The sequence below is a fragment of the Narcine bancroftii genome, chromosome 4 (genome assembly GCF_036971445.1).
Source record: "Narcine bancroftii isolate sNarBan1 chromosome 4, sNarBan1.hap1, whole genome shotgun sequence".
NCBI classification, from domain to species: domain Eukaryota; kingdom Metazoa; phylum Chordata; class Chondrichthyes; order Torpediniformes; family Narcinidae; genus Narcine; species Narcine bancroftii.
Window position 1 is genome coordinate 63,430,295 of NC_091472.1, and position 16,340 is coordinate 63,446,634.

The window sequence follows — 16,340 nt, forward strand, 5'->3', positions numbered from 1 at the left end:
TCAGAATCCATCCCATTTATCATAACAATACGACACAAAACAGAATGGAGGATGGGTCTTTTGTCTCCTCAAGAACTTTGCAAAAGCCACTCTTGTCAATGCAACAATGGTCAAGTCGAATGAAACATTTTTATTAAACTACTGGTGACAGAACCAATTATGCAACAGTGTTGTTCAGTACATAACCAACTCAGTCATTGCTGGTGCTATTAAGCCATTCTTGATGGTAGACCCTGAAGACCCCACACAAAGAATATTCCATGCCCTTGCTACCCTCAGTGCTTCTTCCTTATGGTCTTTGGCCATAATGGGTTAGGATGCCAGATTTCCTTTCCTGAGAAGGACAATCTACCAGCGGAGTTCCACAGTCATCATTTCTGATAATAGTTTTTTTTTAATTTCAAATTAAGTAAATTAATTAAATTGCCTTGGCTGCATAGCAGTCTTATGAATACCAGCTGGATGGCATAATCACTATGTTAGAAGTAATATTTTAAGAATTTTTTTTAAAGTGTGTCACATTCCCTTTGTCACATTTCATTTCAGAAAATTAACTGAACTACATTTACTTTGTGTTTGTTTATTTAACAATCCTCTCCACATTTGTAAGCCCATCCAGGCAATTATTTATCCTATTCCAAATTTTACATCAAATGCAAACATTTTGGTTTATCCACATCAGAATCAATTTATAAAAGAACAATCTTCTCAAAGCTGATGTGCGGTCCTTAAAATATCCAAAATAATTTTCTTTAAAATACCATCCATGATATGAAAGTTTAAAATGATTCATTGCTGGTCATGGCTTGTGGTTAAACGTCGTAAGGAATCCAGTTGGAACTTACTTGAGCAAAGTTATTAATAATCGTGTGAATCCTTGCATCATGCTAATCTCAAGTTTAGGCATGACAACCAATTCATAAATCAACTTAACAAATATTATATGATCATCTTTGCTGAATTTTCTCCCATATAATCGGATATATCTGAAAAACAAAACAAAAAAATGGATTTCAAGTCTGTATCCGGAACTTTGAAAATTTTAAGTGAATGAAAAAACAATTGAGCAAATATGGAGGCATCAATTAGCTTGTATCTGCTTCATATGTCTTTTATTCTTATTGTATATTATGTATTACTGCTTGAATCCTACACTAATATCAATTAAAGACACAGAATTATGCCAATGTTTTCCTAACAATCCATTAGCGCAAATACAGTATTTATACGATGTTGGAACTCATTACAGCTTTAATCCAAACACAGAGGACATGGGAGAAATAGAACCAAATTCTTGAAGTGAGGTGAGAATGACTTCCCTTGACATCAAGGAAAGATTTTTCCATAAATAAAGAGGAGCAGGGGTGGCCCATTTGACCCACAAACCTGCTGCAATATTCAATTAGATCACAACTGATGCTCAACCTTAAATTCATCCTCTTGCCCTAGTTCCATTATTACTCCAAAATCCAGAAATTTATCAATCTCAGTTTTTTTATAAATATTTTATTTGAAAATTTTAAGAAAAAAAACCACAGTAAGTTCAATTAATAAAAGACTATACATATAAAAGCATACATGTGGTATATCCACACTCCCTCCCCACCACCCACCTCCCCCCAACACCCCACAGAAACAAGAAAGAAAAGAGATTATCAATGAATATATAAATTCCTATTTACTGGCGTGGAGCCGAGTACCATCGAGGACAAGTCACGAGAGTCGAGATTTTAAACCTACCTGTTGTAAATAATGATATTTATTACTTAAATTATGTTTTTTTTTTCAAGAGGGATACAAGATCTCATTTCAATATGCCATCTTTGCATCCCCAAATCAATTTCAGATTTCCAAGTAATGAATATACATTTCCTTGCAACAGCCAACGCCAGTCGTAAAAATTCAATTTGATACATAGTTAACCTTAATTTTAAACTATACATTTTAATGATTCCTAACAAAAATAACATTGGATCTAATGAAAATTTAACCTTTAACATTTTCTCTAAAAATAATTTAATTTGTATCCAAAAAGACCTAACTTCAATACACTAGCAGTTGAATGGAAAAAAGTACCTATTTCTTTATGACATCTAAAACATGAATCTGAAGAAATTAAATCTTTTAAATCTTTGAGGTGTTAAATATAACTGATATAGAAAGTTATATTGTACTAATCTATATCTTACATTAATAATTTTAGTCATATTATCTTACATAATTACTCAAAACTCTCCAATCATCTTGATCTATTGCTCTACCTAAATCATTCTCCCACTTTAATCTTGATTTATGTTTATCCAATTTAAGCATTTTTATTTAAAGTAATTTATACATTTCTGAAATAAATTTATCAATACCCCCTTTTGTAAGGAAAATTTCTAACTCCAATTGTCTAGGTAATCTTAAACTTTGACCTAATTCATCAATTTAAAAAAGCTTTAACTTTATAATAACAAAAAAAGAATTATTTGAAACATTATATTCCTCTTTCATTCATTGAAAATAAATAAAACAACCAGCTTCAAAACAATCTTCTATCGTTTTAATCCCCATTTGACTACATATCTTTAAAAACTGATTATTCATAGTAAAAGGAAAAAGTTTATTTTGATATATGGTGTTTTACGAGAAATTTTACCTTTCCCACCTATCTCAATCTATTTTATTCCACAATTCAATTAAATGTTTCAATCTCAATGTTGAATGCAGTCAATAAGTGAACCTACACAGACAGCCCTCCAAAATTAAGTTTGTGTCATAAAATACATCATACAGTGAGAAGAGTTCTTCAATGAATAGACCAACAGGTGATCTCCAGCATAACATACTGCCATGTAATAGAGCACAATTTATAGTGTATAGGATTACATTGAAAAGAGGACTGGGAAGAAACTGTCTTTGAGATTGTTGGCGCCTGTTTTCACACTCTTAAGATTTCTCCCTAATGGGAGGAGGGAAGAGAGTGTGTGCCATGTAGAGAGGGAAGTTTTTATGTTCTGAGCTGCATTCACGACTTCTTTTTAAATTATTTTTCACACTATGAACCATATCAATCAAAATACATACAAACATTTCCCTCTTAAATATACAGTGGCATTTTCTCTCCTTTTTTCCCCCCTACCTTCCCTCCCTCCTTCCCACCCCCTCCAAACCCATTAAATGTTCAGCATTCACTACTTTTTGTAGTTCTTCTGACCTTGACCAGAGCATCACCCATACCATGTTGATGTGATGCATCATCTAAATATGCTTTTGATGTTGGAGGTTGGGGGGAGGGCAATGTGCTGAACTTCTTTAGTCTCCTGAAAAAGTAGAGGCATTGGTTGGTAAGTTTTCTAAATTGTCAGGTTGATGTGCTTGCTCCAGGTTAGATCATTCATATATTTGTTCTTATGAATTTGGAAATTATCTACACTTTCAATTTCTGCACCATTAACACGGGCAGTGATGTGAACTCTGCCCCCTCTCCTGAAGGCAATGACCATCTCTATCTTATTGATGTTAAGAGAGCGATTGTTATCTTGGCACCATACCACTGGACTTTCAATGTCTTTCATGTATCCCGACTCATCATTATTTGACATGATGCCCACTCATGTGAATTCGCTGGCCAATTTGTAAGTTCAAGTGGAACCGTATTTAGCTGTGCAGTCTAGGGTGTGAGCAGGGGTGCCCAAACTTGCTTAACATAAGAGCCACATATGATAAACTTCAAATATTTGAGAGCTGCAAGACATAAAAAAAATTACATATATAGTTTTACTCTTTGTAATGGAAGATTCTAACCTGCTTTTTTTTTTAAAAAAATTGCAGCTCTTGGTTCTGCAAGGCTGAGAACCTACTTGTTTTTAATTTGCAGCTCTTGGTTCTACAAGACTGAGAACCTGCTTGTTTTTAGAATCATGAGAACCTGCTTGTATTTAGAATCAGCAGACATAAGCTAAATACCACCGAGGGGCCAGAGATGCTGTTATCTGAAGAAAGGACATCTGTGTACCAAGAACATTTAATCTTCCTGCTTGTTTTTGTCACAGACTGTCAGAGGCCTAGCCTTGATGCAAAATAAACCATTGTATTCAAAGTGATAAGCTGAAAATTATGTTATTCGTTAGAAGCCTAACATGCTAGCTTGCTCGCTTATCTTTCTTGCTGTGCTGGGAATAGGTGCTTGGGTAAGCAGTTTTTGGGTAATATAAGCCATGGTCCCGCTGCTGAAGTTTGAGGCTCTCCGAGAGGTGACAACATCTCTCAGCAAGAAGAAGAACTTCTAGAGTCCAGCCAACGCCCCGGTCAGGGGAGGTGGAGAGCTGCTACCGGTGCCCTGACAACCTACTACTAGTGTGCAGTCGTTGCCTCACTTCGGCAGTTGGGACCAGTCCAAGCGTTGATAAGTATAGTTGGGAAGGGCTTGCATATTGTAGTGTGAAATCAGCCTTTAAATTTGTAATAAACATTTGTATAAACTGAACTGCTCTCGGTGTGTGTGTCTATTTTCTTTCGGTAGCTCAAACACTGTGTCCAATCTAAAACGAACAAAGTGAGAGGTACAAGTTTTCCCAAGACACTCTTACATGCACATTTTGTTACAAAATTTTGTATAAATAGTAAGAAATACATCTCACTCCACTTTAAGTCCTTCCTTTGAGCAAACATGAGCAGTATTACTTTGTATCATTGACAAATATGGAATGACCAATGATTCATTTTGTTTTATTCTCATTTCAAATCCGACTTGCATGTTAGTTTGAAATAGAAATTTGTATTTCACATTTATTTTTGGATTGGTCCCACCACTGTCAAATCAGTTTATTTTGATGTTGTTGCCTATTACATTAACTGTAAACAGCCTTTTGCAAAAGGTAAATTGGATTAAATACTGCAAACAATATTTTAGGAAGCAACCTTTTGTAATGTTTGATTTGGTGTCAGCTCATTTATTGCATTATTCGATTCTGCAGAAACCTGTCTTTTTACCTGGAATATAGGAGCTAAATTTCATCTGATCTTATAGTTTATTGTTTTTGATAGTAGTCGCGGGTGTCAGCAACAGCCTGGGGTCTGAAGGTTGTGCACATTCTGATTCACTTGAGGCACTTTCAGGTGGCCAAAATCCCCCGATGTAAAGCAGCATTTTATGCCATATGCGACTGTCAGGAGGCCACTTGAAAGTGCAGGAGGCTTATGCTAAGTGAACTTTGTAACCCTCCTCCGGGAGGGATAATCCCTGGCACCTGAAAGCGGCTAAGGGAATAACAATCAGCTGGCTAGCTCCTGACAGCCCCCCTCCCCGCTGATTCTGCCCCCCAACCCCCCCCCCCCCCCACCCCCAGGGCGGGACGTCAGGGCAGGGGCAACCGGCGTGGGCTGTCAGCGCTGGGGAGACCGACGCGGGCTTTCCCCATACTGATCGGGGAAGTGGGTTCTCTCCCCACAGCCCCGTGTCGATCCCGACACTGATCTTACTGCCCCACTCTCTCCCCATAGCCCCATGTCGGTCCCGACACTGATCCCACTGTCCCGTGCTCTCCCCACAGACCTGTATCAGCCCCCACACTGATCCCACTGCTCTGCCCGCGCCGGCCTCCCCAGCATCCCGTACCTGCCGCCCACGCCGGCCACCCCACAGTGTGGGGAGTGATACAGGGCTGTAGGGAGAGCACGGGGCAGTGAGATCAGTGTGGGGACGTCCCATGCTGGCCGTCCCAGCTCTGACAGCCAGCGCCGGCCGCTCCACAGTGTTGGGACTGATAGAGGGCTGTGGGGAGAGCACTGGGCAGTGGGATCAGTATGGGGACGTTCCGCGCAGACCACCCCAGCTCTAACAGCCCGTCCCGGCCACCTCACAGTGTGGGGACTGATACAGGGCTGTGAGGAGAGGAGAGCACGGGGCAGTGGGATCAGTGTGGGGACGGCCCACGCCGGCCGCCCCAACTCTGACAGAAGCCGGAGGGCACTCTGAGGCACCTCCGTGAAGCTGTCCCTCTCAGATGGCCAGCGCTGCGCTTTCAGCGCTGCCACCTGAACGACCATTTAACAGGTCTGAATCCGTTTCTGGCAGAGAATGCACCTGAAGAAGCCTTTTGATTGTTGGTGCATGCGCGGGGGTTTCACAGGCTTGGAGAGATGTCATCTCACGTTGACAGATATGGGGGGGTTCGAGACGGTGGGTGTGTCGGGCTCCGAGAGTTTCTGTTGACCGTTAGTCATGTTAGCAAGGACATTATCATTGCCAAGTTCATGGACATTACCACATTATAATGAAAATTACCACATTATGAGTCCTTTTGTGTTCACTAATAAACAGTTTAAAACACATCTGGACTTCGATGTGAATTTGTTCTAATGTATCACAGTCAAGAGCCTACTTCTCCTCTGAGCAAATTTTTTATGGATAGTAGTGCTATAAGGAATACAATGTGGACTCTTTGATGAGTTTCTCAACAATTGTGCAGTTAGTTCTCAACATTTCATTTCAAGGCAGAGTTTCCCATTTTGTCTGGAAAGTGAACCCCTTTGCTTTTCTTGGGCTCCAGTACTCTGACATGCAACATGGACCAACCAGCCCTGCCTGCAACATGGTTAAGGTTAAGAAGTGAAGCCCCATCAATGTTTTGTTTTACTGGTCCTGCACTGCAAAACATTGGCAGATAGCCCGTGTCTTTTCATTGAACCTTACATTCAGACCACAAGCGATTCATTATTTTGGCAGATTATCAAAGGTTGCTAACTAAACTGCAATGATATTGTTCAAAGATTTGTGCAAATTGTATGATCACCTTGCCCAATTACTGCCAAACACTGTTATTTCTCAGGTAATGCTTGAATCTCAGAGTGAAATAACACAAAACTGACCAAAGAAAACTGTTAATGACAAAAACTGAGCAAAATATACTTTTCTATTACATACATAGCAATCAAAAGAGATTTAAAAAAACAAAATGTAGTTTATAGTGGAAGTTTGAAATACAACTTGAAAATGCTCAACAGGTCAGCAACATCTGTGAAGAAACTTAGCCTTCAAATTATTCAAAATGCAAATAAATGCCTGTTTATCATAGAATATCTTAATAGAATTACAAAGTTAAATCTGCTTAAGTTTTTGGTTAATTTTAAATCACAGAGTCACTGATATGCAGCCAAAGCACCCACCATATTGTCGCACAGCTATCAAAGATGCTGCCACTTAGCTTTAGTGATCCAAGTTCAGTGCTGACCAAAAACCTGTATGTGGTTTTCAGGCCCTCCCTTCAACATTACATAAAAATGATTGTTAGGTTTATTAAATTCTTTTTAAATTTAGATATACAGAACGGTAACAGGCCATTTCGGCCCACAAGTCCATACCATGCAATTTACACCCAATTAATCTATGTCCCTAGTACATTTCAAATGGTGGGAGGAAACCTGAGCCCCGGGGATAACCCATGCAGACACAGTGAGAACGTAAAAACTCCTGACAGCGTGGGATTCAAGCCATGGTCCAAAATGCTGGCGCTGTAAAGGCATTGCACTAACCACTACCCCAACCGTGCCACCCCTACTGGTCACTGTTCCTGCTGTGAGGATAAGCGGTAGAATCTTGAGAAAGTTAATGGGGATGGGGGAACAGTGGGGGATTAGTGTAAAAGGAGTGCCAGGTGTTAGCATTCAGTGGTCCAAAGGATATTTTGCCATGCTGCAGGATCCTGTGGCCTGCAACACTTTAAAAATTGCATTCAAGAGCTGAAGGATCAGAAAAATGATCTACTGTCACATTTATACACATAGAACTTAATCCACTGATTTTTATCCAAGAGAATCATACATATAATGTATTTATGACATCTTTATTGAATCGAAATAAGTAATATCATATGCACTAAGTACAAGGCTCAAAGAATAAGACAAAATATTGGAAAGTCATACCATTGGGCTCTAGTAACTATATCAGATTTCAAGACATACTGTCTTTTAATTGGAGCAAAATATATTACGACAATTGTCTGGGATATTGGTGAAACCACATCTGGAGCAGTGAGCGCAATTATGATCTTCTTACCTAAAAAATTATGAGTTACAGAGAAAGTTAAAATAATAGCTTGAGAAGGCTATAAAGCCCAGAAGAATGACAAGTGACCAAGTGGGATACACAAACAAAAAAGACATCGCCTAGCTAAGGAGTCCAGAAATATCATTTCAAATAAAGACTGAAATGAGGAGACAGTTCTTGACTCAGGCAGGTGGTAAATCTTTCAAATTCTCTACCATTACGGCTGTGGAGATTCAGTCATAGATTACATTAAAAACATTTGTAAGGTTAGGACTTTGTTCCCTGGAGCATAGAAGAATGAGGGGAGATTTGATAGAGGAATTTAAAATTATGAGGAAGATAGAGTAAATATAGTTAAGCTTTTCCCACTGAGAGTAGGTGATATGTAAACCATAGGATATGGATTAAAAGTGAAAGGGGAAAAGTTTAGGGGGAACGAGAGGGAGAACTTCTTCACACAGAGAGTGGTGGGAATGTGAAATGAGCTGCCAGCTGAGGTCGTGAATGCGGGTTCAATTTTAACATTTAAGAAGAATTTGGACAGGTACATGGATGCGAGAGGAATGGAGGGCTATGGACTGGGTGCAGGTCAATGGGACTAGGCAAAAAAAAATGCTTTGGCATTGACAAGAAGGACTTGAAGAGGCCTGTTTCTCTCCTACAGTGTTCTATGGTTTCTGGACCAGAGTTATCAGAGGAAATGGGGATAGGTCAGGAAAATTGTGTTAAGGTTGATGATTACCCAAGTGGAATGGCAGAGCAAGCTCATGGGGTCAAATAGTGTACTCCTACTGTCAGTACTTTGTCATTTACAAGAACATTTGTAAATTAAATGTAGCTCTGAATTTGGTAAATTACTACATCTTTTACATTGGTGTATGTGATACAAATATAATCAGTTCCAGAATTCTACTGCACAGGATTCATCTCTTTCTCCAGACTTTAACAACTTCACTTTCCTATTTTCTAGTGCAGACACATTATTGCTAACTGTTGAATCCCAACATATTTTTCTCACAAGATTAGCTGACAGAACCAACACAAAAATACATATTATACAACAAAGACACTCTGATTGGTTAACATTTATAGTGTTACGGGGAATAAACAACGGAATTAAATAAGGAAGAGCAGGCACATGACAAATATTTTCCTTCTGTGCTATAGAAAAACACATAATTACCAAAGGAAAATTATTTTTTTCAAAACACAGAAATGTACAAAGTGCTCAGCATGTGGAAAATATACTAGTAATGCAATGCACAACAACTCAAAAGAAGATGTGAACTATTAATTTCATGGTCACTTGATGGAACATATTTCACAACATACACTAGTAAGCATCATATTGTATGTTATTAGCCTATTATTAGCACTGGTATTCTAGGATCAATAGCCAGAATTAATTTTTCACATTCACAAAATAGCCGAGGGATTAAAGAATACTACATATGACTTCTGAGGTCATCAGAGGACTCTGCCAGCAATCTTTAATGTGCTGAATATTTTAAAAGTTTAAACTTACAACATCAACTGAAGAAATTTGTGAACATGAAAAAAGTTAAATCCAGGTGTTAATCAAATTACCAGCAGGTCTACTATAAGGGGAACATCAATTCTCAGTTGAAAATCCCTGGTTATATTTCTGCAAGTGCAATCAAGACAGCCTGAAGGCAAAAGTTTCATTCATACAGTTCCTAATTTTATACTTTAACTACACCAAAGTACTTAACAACCACTGAAGTAGAGCACCACATCCAATTGAAGGTATAGATGACCTGGGATTCATTCAAACATTCCTATGGCACAAAGGGGACTGCAAAACTCCAGAAATTACTTCAAAATCTTCTGTGCAGAAAGGTAGTCAAATATTTGATCAAAAAGTTGGATTCTGAAACAAGTCTAAAGAAGATCTAGCAGGTGAAGAGGCAGGAGAATATAGAAAATGAATTTCAGAGCAGTATGGTTGTGGATGAAGTCATAACAAAGGTGCACGATGGGCTGCCTCATTGGTTACAAATATAGTAAGGCCAAAAAAAGCATTTGGATCAACTAAACAATCTGAGTCACGTAAAACTTGGAACATTAAGTTCCAAAGACAAAGCTGAATTGATGGATGAATGGAAGTCGTCATTGATTGCATTAAATGACCCCTTTCCAATTGTGAAATAAAGTTGGTTGTAAAGTATCTGAAGTGATTAAACAATCAACATGAAAAAAAAATCACAATATGATACATGACTGACAATTTACCCCATGCAAGCAAGCTTGCAGATATAGTGGGACTCAAAGTATCAGTAGGAATGAAAATGGCTTCTAGCCACAAGCATCACAATGGCAAAGTGACATCACAATGCACCAACTGATTAATGTTTTCTGTTAAAATCTAAATGATCATGGCCCATTTTGTCAAATAAAACCATCTTGTCACCCAGACCAACAAAAATATTTTTCGGAGGCTATGGTTAGTTCTGACCCAACTTCACCTGGATTCAAGCATAGAGCACTTCATATTGGATAATTTAAAATATAAACCACGTCATGACAATGAACAAAAATCATTTCCACAGGCTAAATGAAACAGAAACCTATCCAGCAAAACCATCAATTATCATTGCTGCTTGCTAAAACTACTACCAGTTAATAGTTTGTTCCTTGCATCAAAGGAGAGAGGTGTTTTAAATATGAAAATTTAAGATTTACGCATTTGAAGAGTTAAATCTTCAAAGCATATCACGGGTGGGAAAGAAAAAAAACATAGGAAAGGAAATAAAAAACAAGTTCGTAAAATACGTTTTACCAACTGTGGACAGACACTATTACTCAGTAGAACAGAGCCAACACAACAAATGAAATCATGCATTTTTATGGCATCAGTGAGAGACAAATTGACCAGAACAACAGAAAACTTTGCCCTTCAATGTGTACCAAAACAAGCTAATCTTGTCCAAACATAAAGAAATCATCACCAGTAATTGAACAAATGTAAGTTTTAAATGCAAGCCAGAACATATTTTAATTCAAATGGATGATCAAAAAATAACATTCCACTGCCACACAACTAATGTTACATTATGTAAAGATTAGCATTAGTTACAGGTAACATTTACTTTAACTGAACGAATTATCACATCAAAGACAGAAATCAATAACGTACAAAAACATTTTGAATAAATTTCACTTTATAATACCATATTAAGTTGGAAATATTTTATTTACAAAGACCTGTATCAATATTTGTTTGTGGCAGATGAAATGAAACCATGCTTATATTTTCAGCTCAAAGCATGTTATCAACAGAAACACAGGAAATCCAAAACAATTTTTCCAAGGTACAACTTCTATTCAGACCATTTTTATATTATCTTAGAGCAGCCATTTTCAACTTTTTTTGGCTATGGCCCCCTTGGACTCTGGTTTATGAGCCCCCTTCCCTGTGGAGCAGTCAAGTTTTAGCTTCTTCCATAGTTCTCTCCTACTTATTACATAATTTTTTCAAAAATCATGATTTCAGTCCATGACCCCCTCCCTTAAAAGGTGCTGTTCCCCCTGAAGGTGTTGTTCAACTGAGAATGGTTACTTTAGAGTAAAAGACATACAGCACAAAAACAGACCCCTCTCTATGTCCATGTCAGCAATTAACCATTATCATTTTCCATACCTGTTCTCAACCTTAAGTGCACCTTAAGTATTCCTTTAATTACTGCAGACCACATCCAATCATTCTACACACCAAACCAGACTGGGAAGTGGGGGGGGGGTGAGGGTGGGGGGGGGGGGTGAGGGTGGGGGTGGGGGGGTGGGGGGGAATGATACATTCAAGCCCCTTCCCAGACCAGCAACTAGAATTATGTTTTTTTTTTGGTGGAAAGTCTGTGAGATTTGTTTATTTACAACCTTATTTTAGTAATTAAGTGTTTATTGCATCAGTAACATACCTAATGCTGATCTTTATAAGCAAAGGGTAGAACTTCAAACACAACATGATTTACTTTTTATACCCTATTGAAAGCCAACTTCTTAAACTTAAAAATCAATATTACCTAAATTAGGTAAACTGTTAGCTGGTCAATTAAAGTCAGCTATGGCTAAAAATCAGATTACTAAACTTCAGAAAAAAAGATGGTCATGTTGAAATTAGTAAGACATTTCAGGAATTCTACTCTGATTTATATAAATCTGAATTTCCTGACAATTCTAATTCTATGGGTAGATTCTTGCAATGGTTGAATATCCATAAAATGTCTCCTAATAATCAACTTTAATTGGAAGCTTCAATTTCAGAGATGGAAATTTTAAAAGTAATTTATTCCCTTCATTCTGGTAAAGTGCCATGTCCTGATGGTTATACCGCTGAGTTACCCCCCCCCCCCAACCCACCAACTTTGTAAGGTATTTAGTGATACTAATCTTTCCAGAACTTTGCCACGGATATTTTATGAAGCATCAATTTCCTTAATTCTTTTCTGATTGCACTTCCTACAGACCAATATCATTACTGAATGTTGATTCAAATTTTTTTTTCCAAGATTTTAGCTAATAGATTGGAAAATATTCTTCCTCAGAGTATCTCTGTAGACCAAACAGGATTTATAAAGGATCAATATTCATACTTTAATATCCATAGATTAATGAATATGATTTATTCCCTATTGCTTCAAACTCCAGAATGCAGAAAAGGCTTTTGATAGAGTGGAATGGAAATAACTGTTTGAAGTTTTGAGAAGATTTAATTTTGGCCTTGGGTTTTATTTCTTGGATTAATTTGCTTTATCAAGATCCAGCTGCTGCTGTAATTACAAACAATCAAAAATCTTCACTTTTTAGGTTATTTCAAGAATCGAGACAGGGCTGTCCTCTTAGCCCTTTACTATTTAATTTAGCTTTGGAACCCCCAGCAATAGCACTTCAGGATTCCAGTGACATCTGGGGAATTAATAGAGGAGATGGGATTCACAAAGTATCTTTATATACAGATGATCATTTAGTATATATTTCAGATCCAATGTTGTCTGCTTTCCCAATTTCACAGTTTCCCGGATATAAATTGAATCTTTATAAGATTGAATTATTCCCAATAAACATGCATGTACCTGTTTATAATCACACACCTTTTAGAGTGATTAAAGACCATTTTAGCTATCTTGGGGTTAAAATTACCAAAATATTTAAAGATCTATATAAACTTAACTTTCTTCCATTGGCTTTATCTTTAATAAGTTGTATTAATGCTATTAAGATGACAATCTTAACTAAATTTTGTATTTATTTCAAGCAATCTCAGTTTTTATTCTATAATCCTTTTTTAACATTATTGACTCTAAAATATCTTATATTTTGAATAAAAATAATCCCAGATTGAGTAAATTCCATCTGAAGAAATTAAAGAAAGATGGTGGAATGGCTTTACCTAATCTTAGATTCTATTATTGGGCAGTTAACATCTGCTATATTATATTCTAGATCTACTATTCTGATAAATTTGAACACCCTCATTGGGTAGATTTGGAACTGAATTCTGTTCAGAGGCATTCAGTAGCCTCTTTACAGAGAGCAGCTCTTCCTTTTACACTTTCTAAGATTAGTAGACACACTTTTAACCCAATATTTAAACATATATTATGGATTTGGTTTCAATTTCAGAAATTCTTTGACTTGAAACAAATTTATTTTATCCAGCACCATTTCTCAATTATTTTTTTTCAACCTTCTATAATTGATCAAGCCATCTCTGTTTGGAAAGTTAAAGGAATTGTTTTTTTTCTAGATTTTTTAATAGATGTCTTAATGTCTTTTGAACAATTATCTAATAAATATACCTATGTCACATTTTTAAATACAGGTACACGATCCTTTAACTGGACATCAAAAATCCAGAAAGCTCCAAAATCCGGCAAGTGGGAACCAGCGGTCAGGGGAGGCGGCCGAGGGGCCGGCGGTCAGGGGAGGCGGCCGGGGGAGACTGCTAGGCGAGGCAGCCGGGGGAGACTGCCGGGCAGTCAGGGAGGCGGTCCAAGGTGACGACTGGGCGGCCGAAGTCAGGGGAGGCGGCCAAGGGACCAGCAGTCAGGGAAGGCGGCCGGGGGAGACTGCCGGGCGGTTGAGGGACCATGGTCGGGGGAGGCAGCTGGGCGGCTGAGGGAGCGGCGACTGGAGGGGGGTGGGGGTGGATACAGCATCACAATTCGGGTGGGCTTTCCAAAATCCGAAATTCGGAACACTCTGTCCCGCAAGGGTTCCGGATAAAGGATCGTGTACCTGTACTTCTAAATTAGACATTTTCTAAATATTTTGTTGTCTAACTTTATAACATCATACCAACCAGATTTGGTTGATACTATTTTTCATTTGAAACCTTTTTATAAGGGTTTAATAGGTAACATTTAGGATTGCAATCAAATTCTAATGACAAAATTGAAAAGGACTGGGAAAAGGAACTTCAGTTACATCTTTCAGAGGAAACATAGAAGATTTCTGGATTGGTTAAAACCTCTTCAATATTTCCTTGTCATTCTTTGATTCAGTTTAAAGAGGTATATTGGGCTCATATGTCGAAAGATAGTGGCCCATATTTTTTCTAATGTTAGCCTTATTTGTGATAGATGTAAATCAGAAGTGGCTTCTGTAACTCAGATGTTTTGGTCATGCCCTATGTTGGAGGGGTATTGGATAGATATTTTAAGACTTTGTCAGCAATACTGGATATCAATTTGCAACTTAACCCATTGATTGCTCTTTTTGGAGTTACAGTTCTCAAAGTGGGATGAGTTCCCACTTTCACATATCGGGTTGTAGTCTTTTCTACATTGTTGGCTAGAAGAGATATCTTATTTAAATGGAAAGATTCTAATCCACCTACTTTGACTCAATGGTTCTCTCACAATATGTAAAGTTTAAGTTTAGAGAAAATTAGAAGTCGTACATTTGATACTTCTGTTAAATTTGAAGAGACTTGGCAACCTTTCATAAATTATTTCTACATGACTTGGTATAATTATTTTTATTTAATTTTACTTCTTTTCTCCTTGTTGATGAAGACCAGATGATTAATTTTTATTCATAAATTCTCAGGATAGACTGCTCAGTGTTTTTCTTTTTTTTGCCTTTTTTTTCTTCAAGATTTCAGTTAGAGGAGATGAGAACATATTCGTTAATTATGATGTAATGCAATATGTTATGAGGTAATATAGTGATTTTTTTCCCCTTTTCGATTATGTATTCCTAATCTCCTCAAGTATTGTTTACCTATAATATGATTAATAAAAAGATTGAAAAAAAAGTAGTACTTGCTTTTGTGCATACCACCCGTAACAAGCCACCAGTGATCCACAGACCACAGGTTGAGAAATGGTGAATAATACTAATCCATTTTACAAGATTTGGTAGATAAAAAAGAAAGAAACTATTTTGCTCATTTTTGTAAATTATATGATCATTTCTTGTATTTTTTTGAATATTTTATTTTGATTTTTTTTTACAGACTCATTAAGTAATTTCGACGATCAATACAATCTTTTTTAACATTCATGGAATGCATAGAGTCTGCATTTTGTTTCCCTCCCCCTTGCCCCCAAACACATAGCCATATACAAATACTAGTGGAGTTCAGAGACCCCATCAAAGACCTAAAAAAGGAACAACCTAATTAACTAAATATCCCAAGAAACAAAAGAAAAAAACTAAAATAAAACAAAACAAAAAAGGGCTAAAAAGAAAACAAGTACATTGTCTGTGCCCATTTTCTGAACTCCAATCCTTTCCCTACTAGGACAGGTTTTTATAATAATTCAAGTGGCATTTCAACTCCCCATTAAATACCACACAGTGGAATAAGGAAATGCAGAATTGCATTCCCTTGGAGAAAATCACTTACAATCTAAGAGGGAAACAGGACACATTCTTTAAGTATCTAAAATACATAGGCATGTAGATTGACTAGCTCCCCTTCCCTGTGAAATATGGATAACTTCTTGTTCATATTTCTATACATGTCCAACCTAAAACAATATTATAGTTAGTCATTAGTTCTTGCTGGAAGACTGATTCCCTTATATGTAAAAAAACATGCCAGCAAAGGGAATTAAGTTCCCCAGACTTTGTCAGAGGCCTTCTGCGACATTCTCACAGCTACAGATCACTACGCTGGCATCTCTATTTCTTAAATATCCTTGGTGTTTTTTTTAAAGAAACAAACAAAAGTAAAAAGTAGCTCATAGAGATTTCTCATAGATTTATTTTCATAATGTCTCGAGAACTACAAAATTTACAGAAATAACACTTCAAACCAAACATCATGTGGCTTTTGGAT

At 37.2% G+C, this 16,340-nt stretch overlaps 1 protein-coding gene across 5 annotated transcripts in view; it reads right to left on the reverse strand.

Moving 5' to 3' along the window:
- The window catches only part of LOC138760627 (proteasome activator complex subunit 4-like), a 190,373-nt gene that overhangs the window by 173,100 nt on the left and 933 nt on the right, over window positions 1-16,340 (reverse strand). For all 5 annotated transcript variants that reach the window (XR_011355761.1, XM_069931418.1, XM_069931416.1 and 2 more), the window contains exon 2: window positions 846-986. Coding sequence is in view for 4 of the 5 variants with exons in the window: in XM_069931418.1 (XP_069787519.1) it covers window positions 846-986 (141 nt within the window). In the remaining variant the exon portion in view is untranslated. The remainder of the gene's footprint in view (window positions 1-845; window positions 987-16,340) is intronic.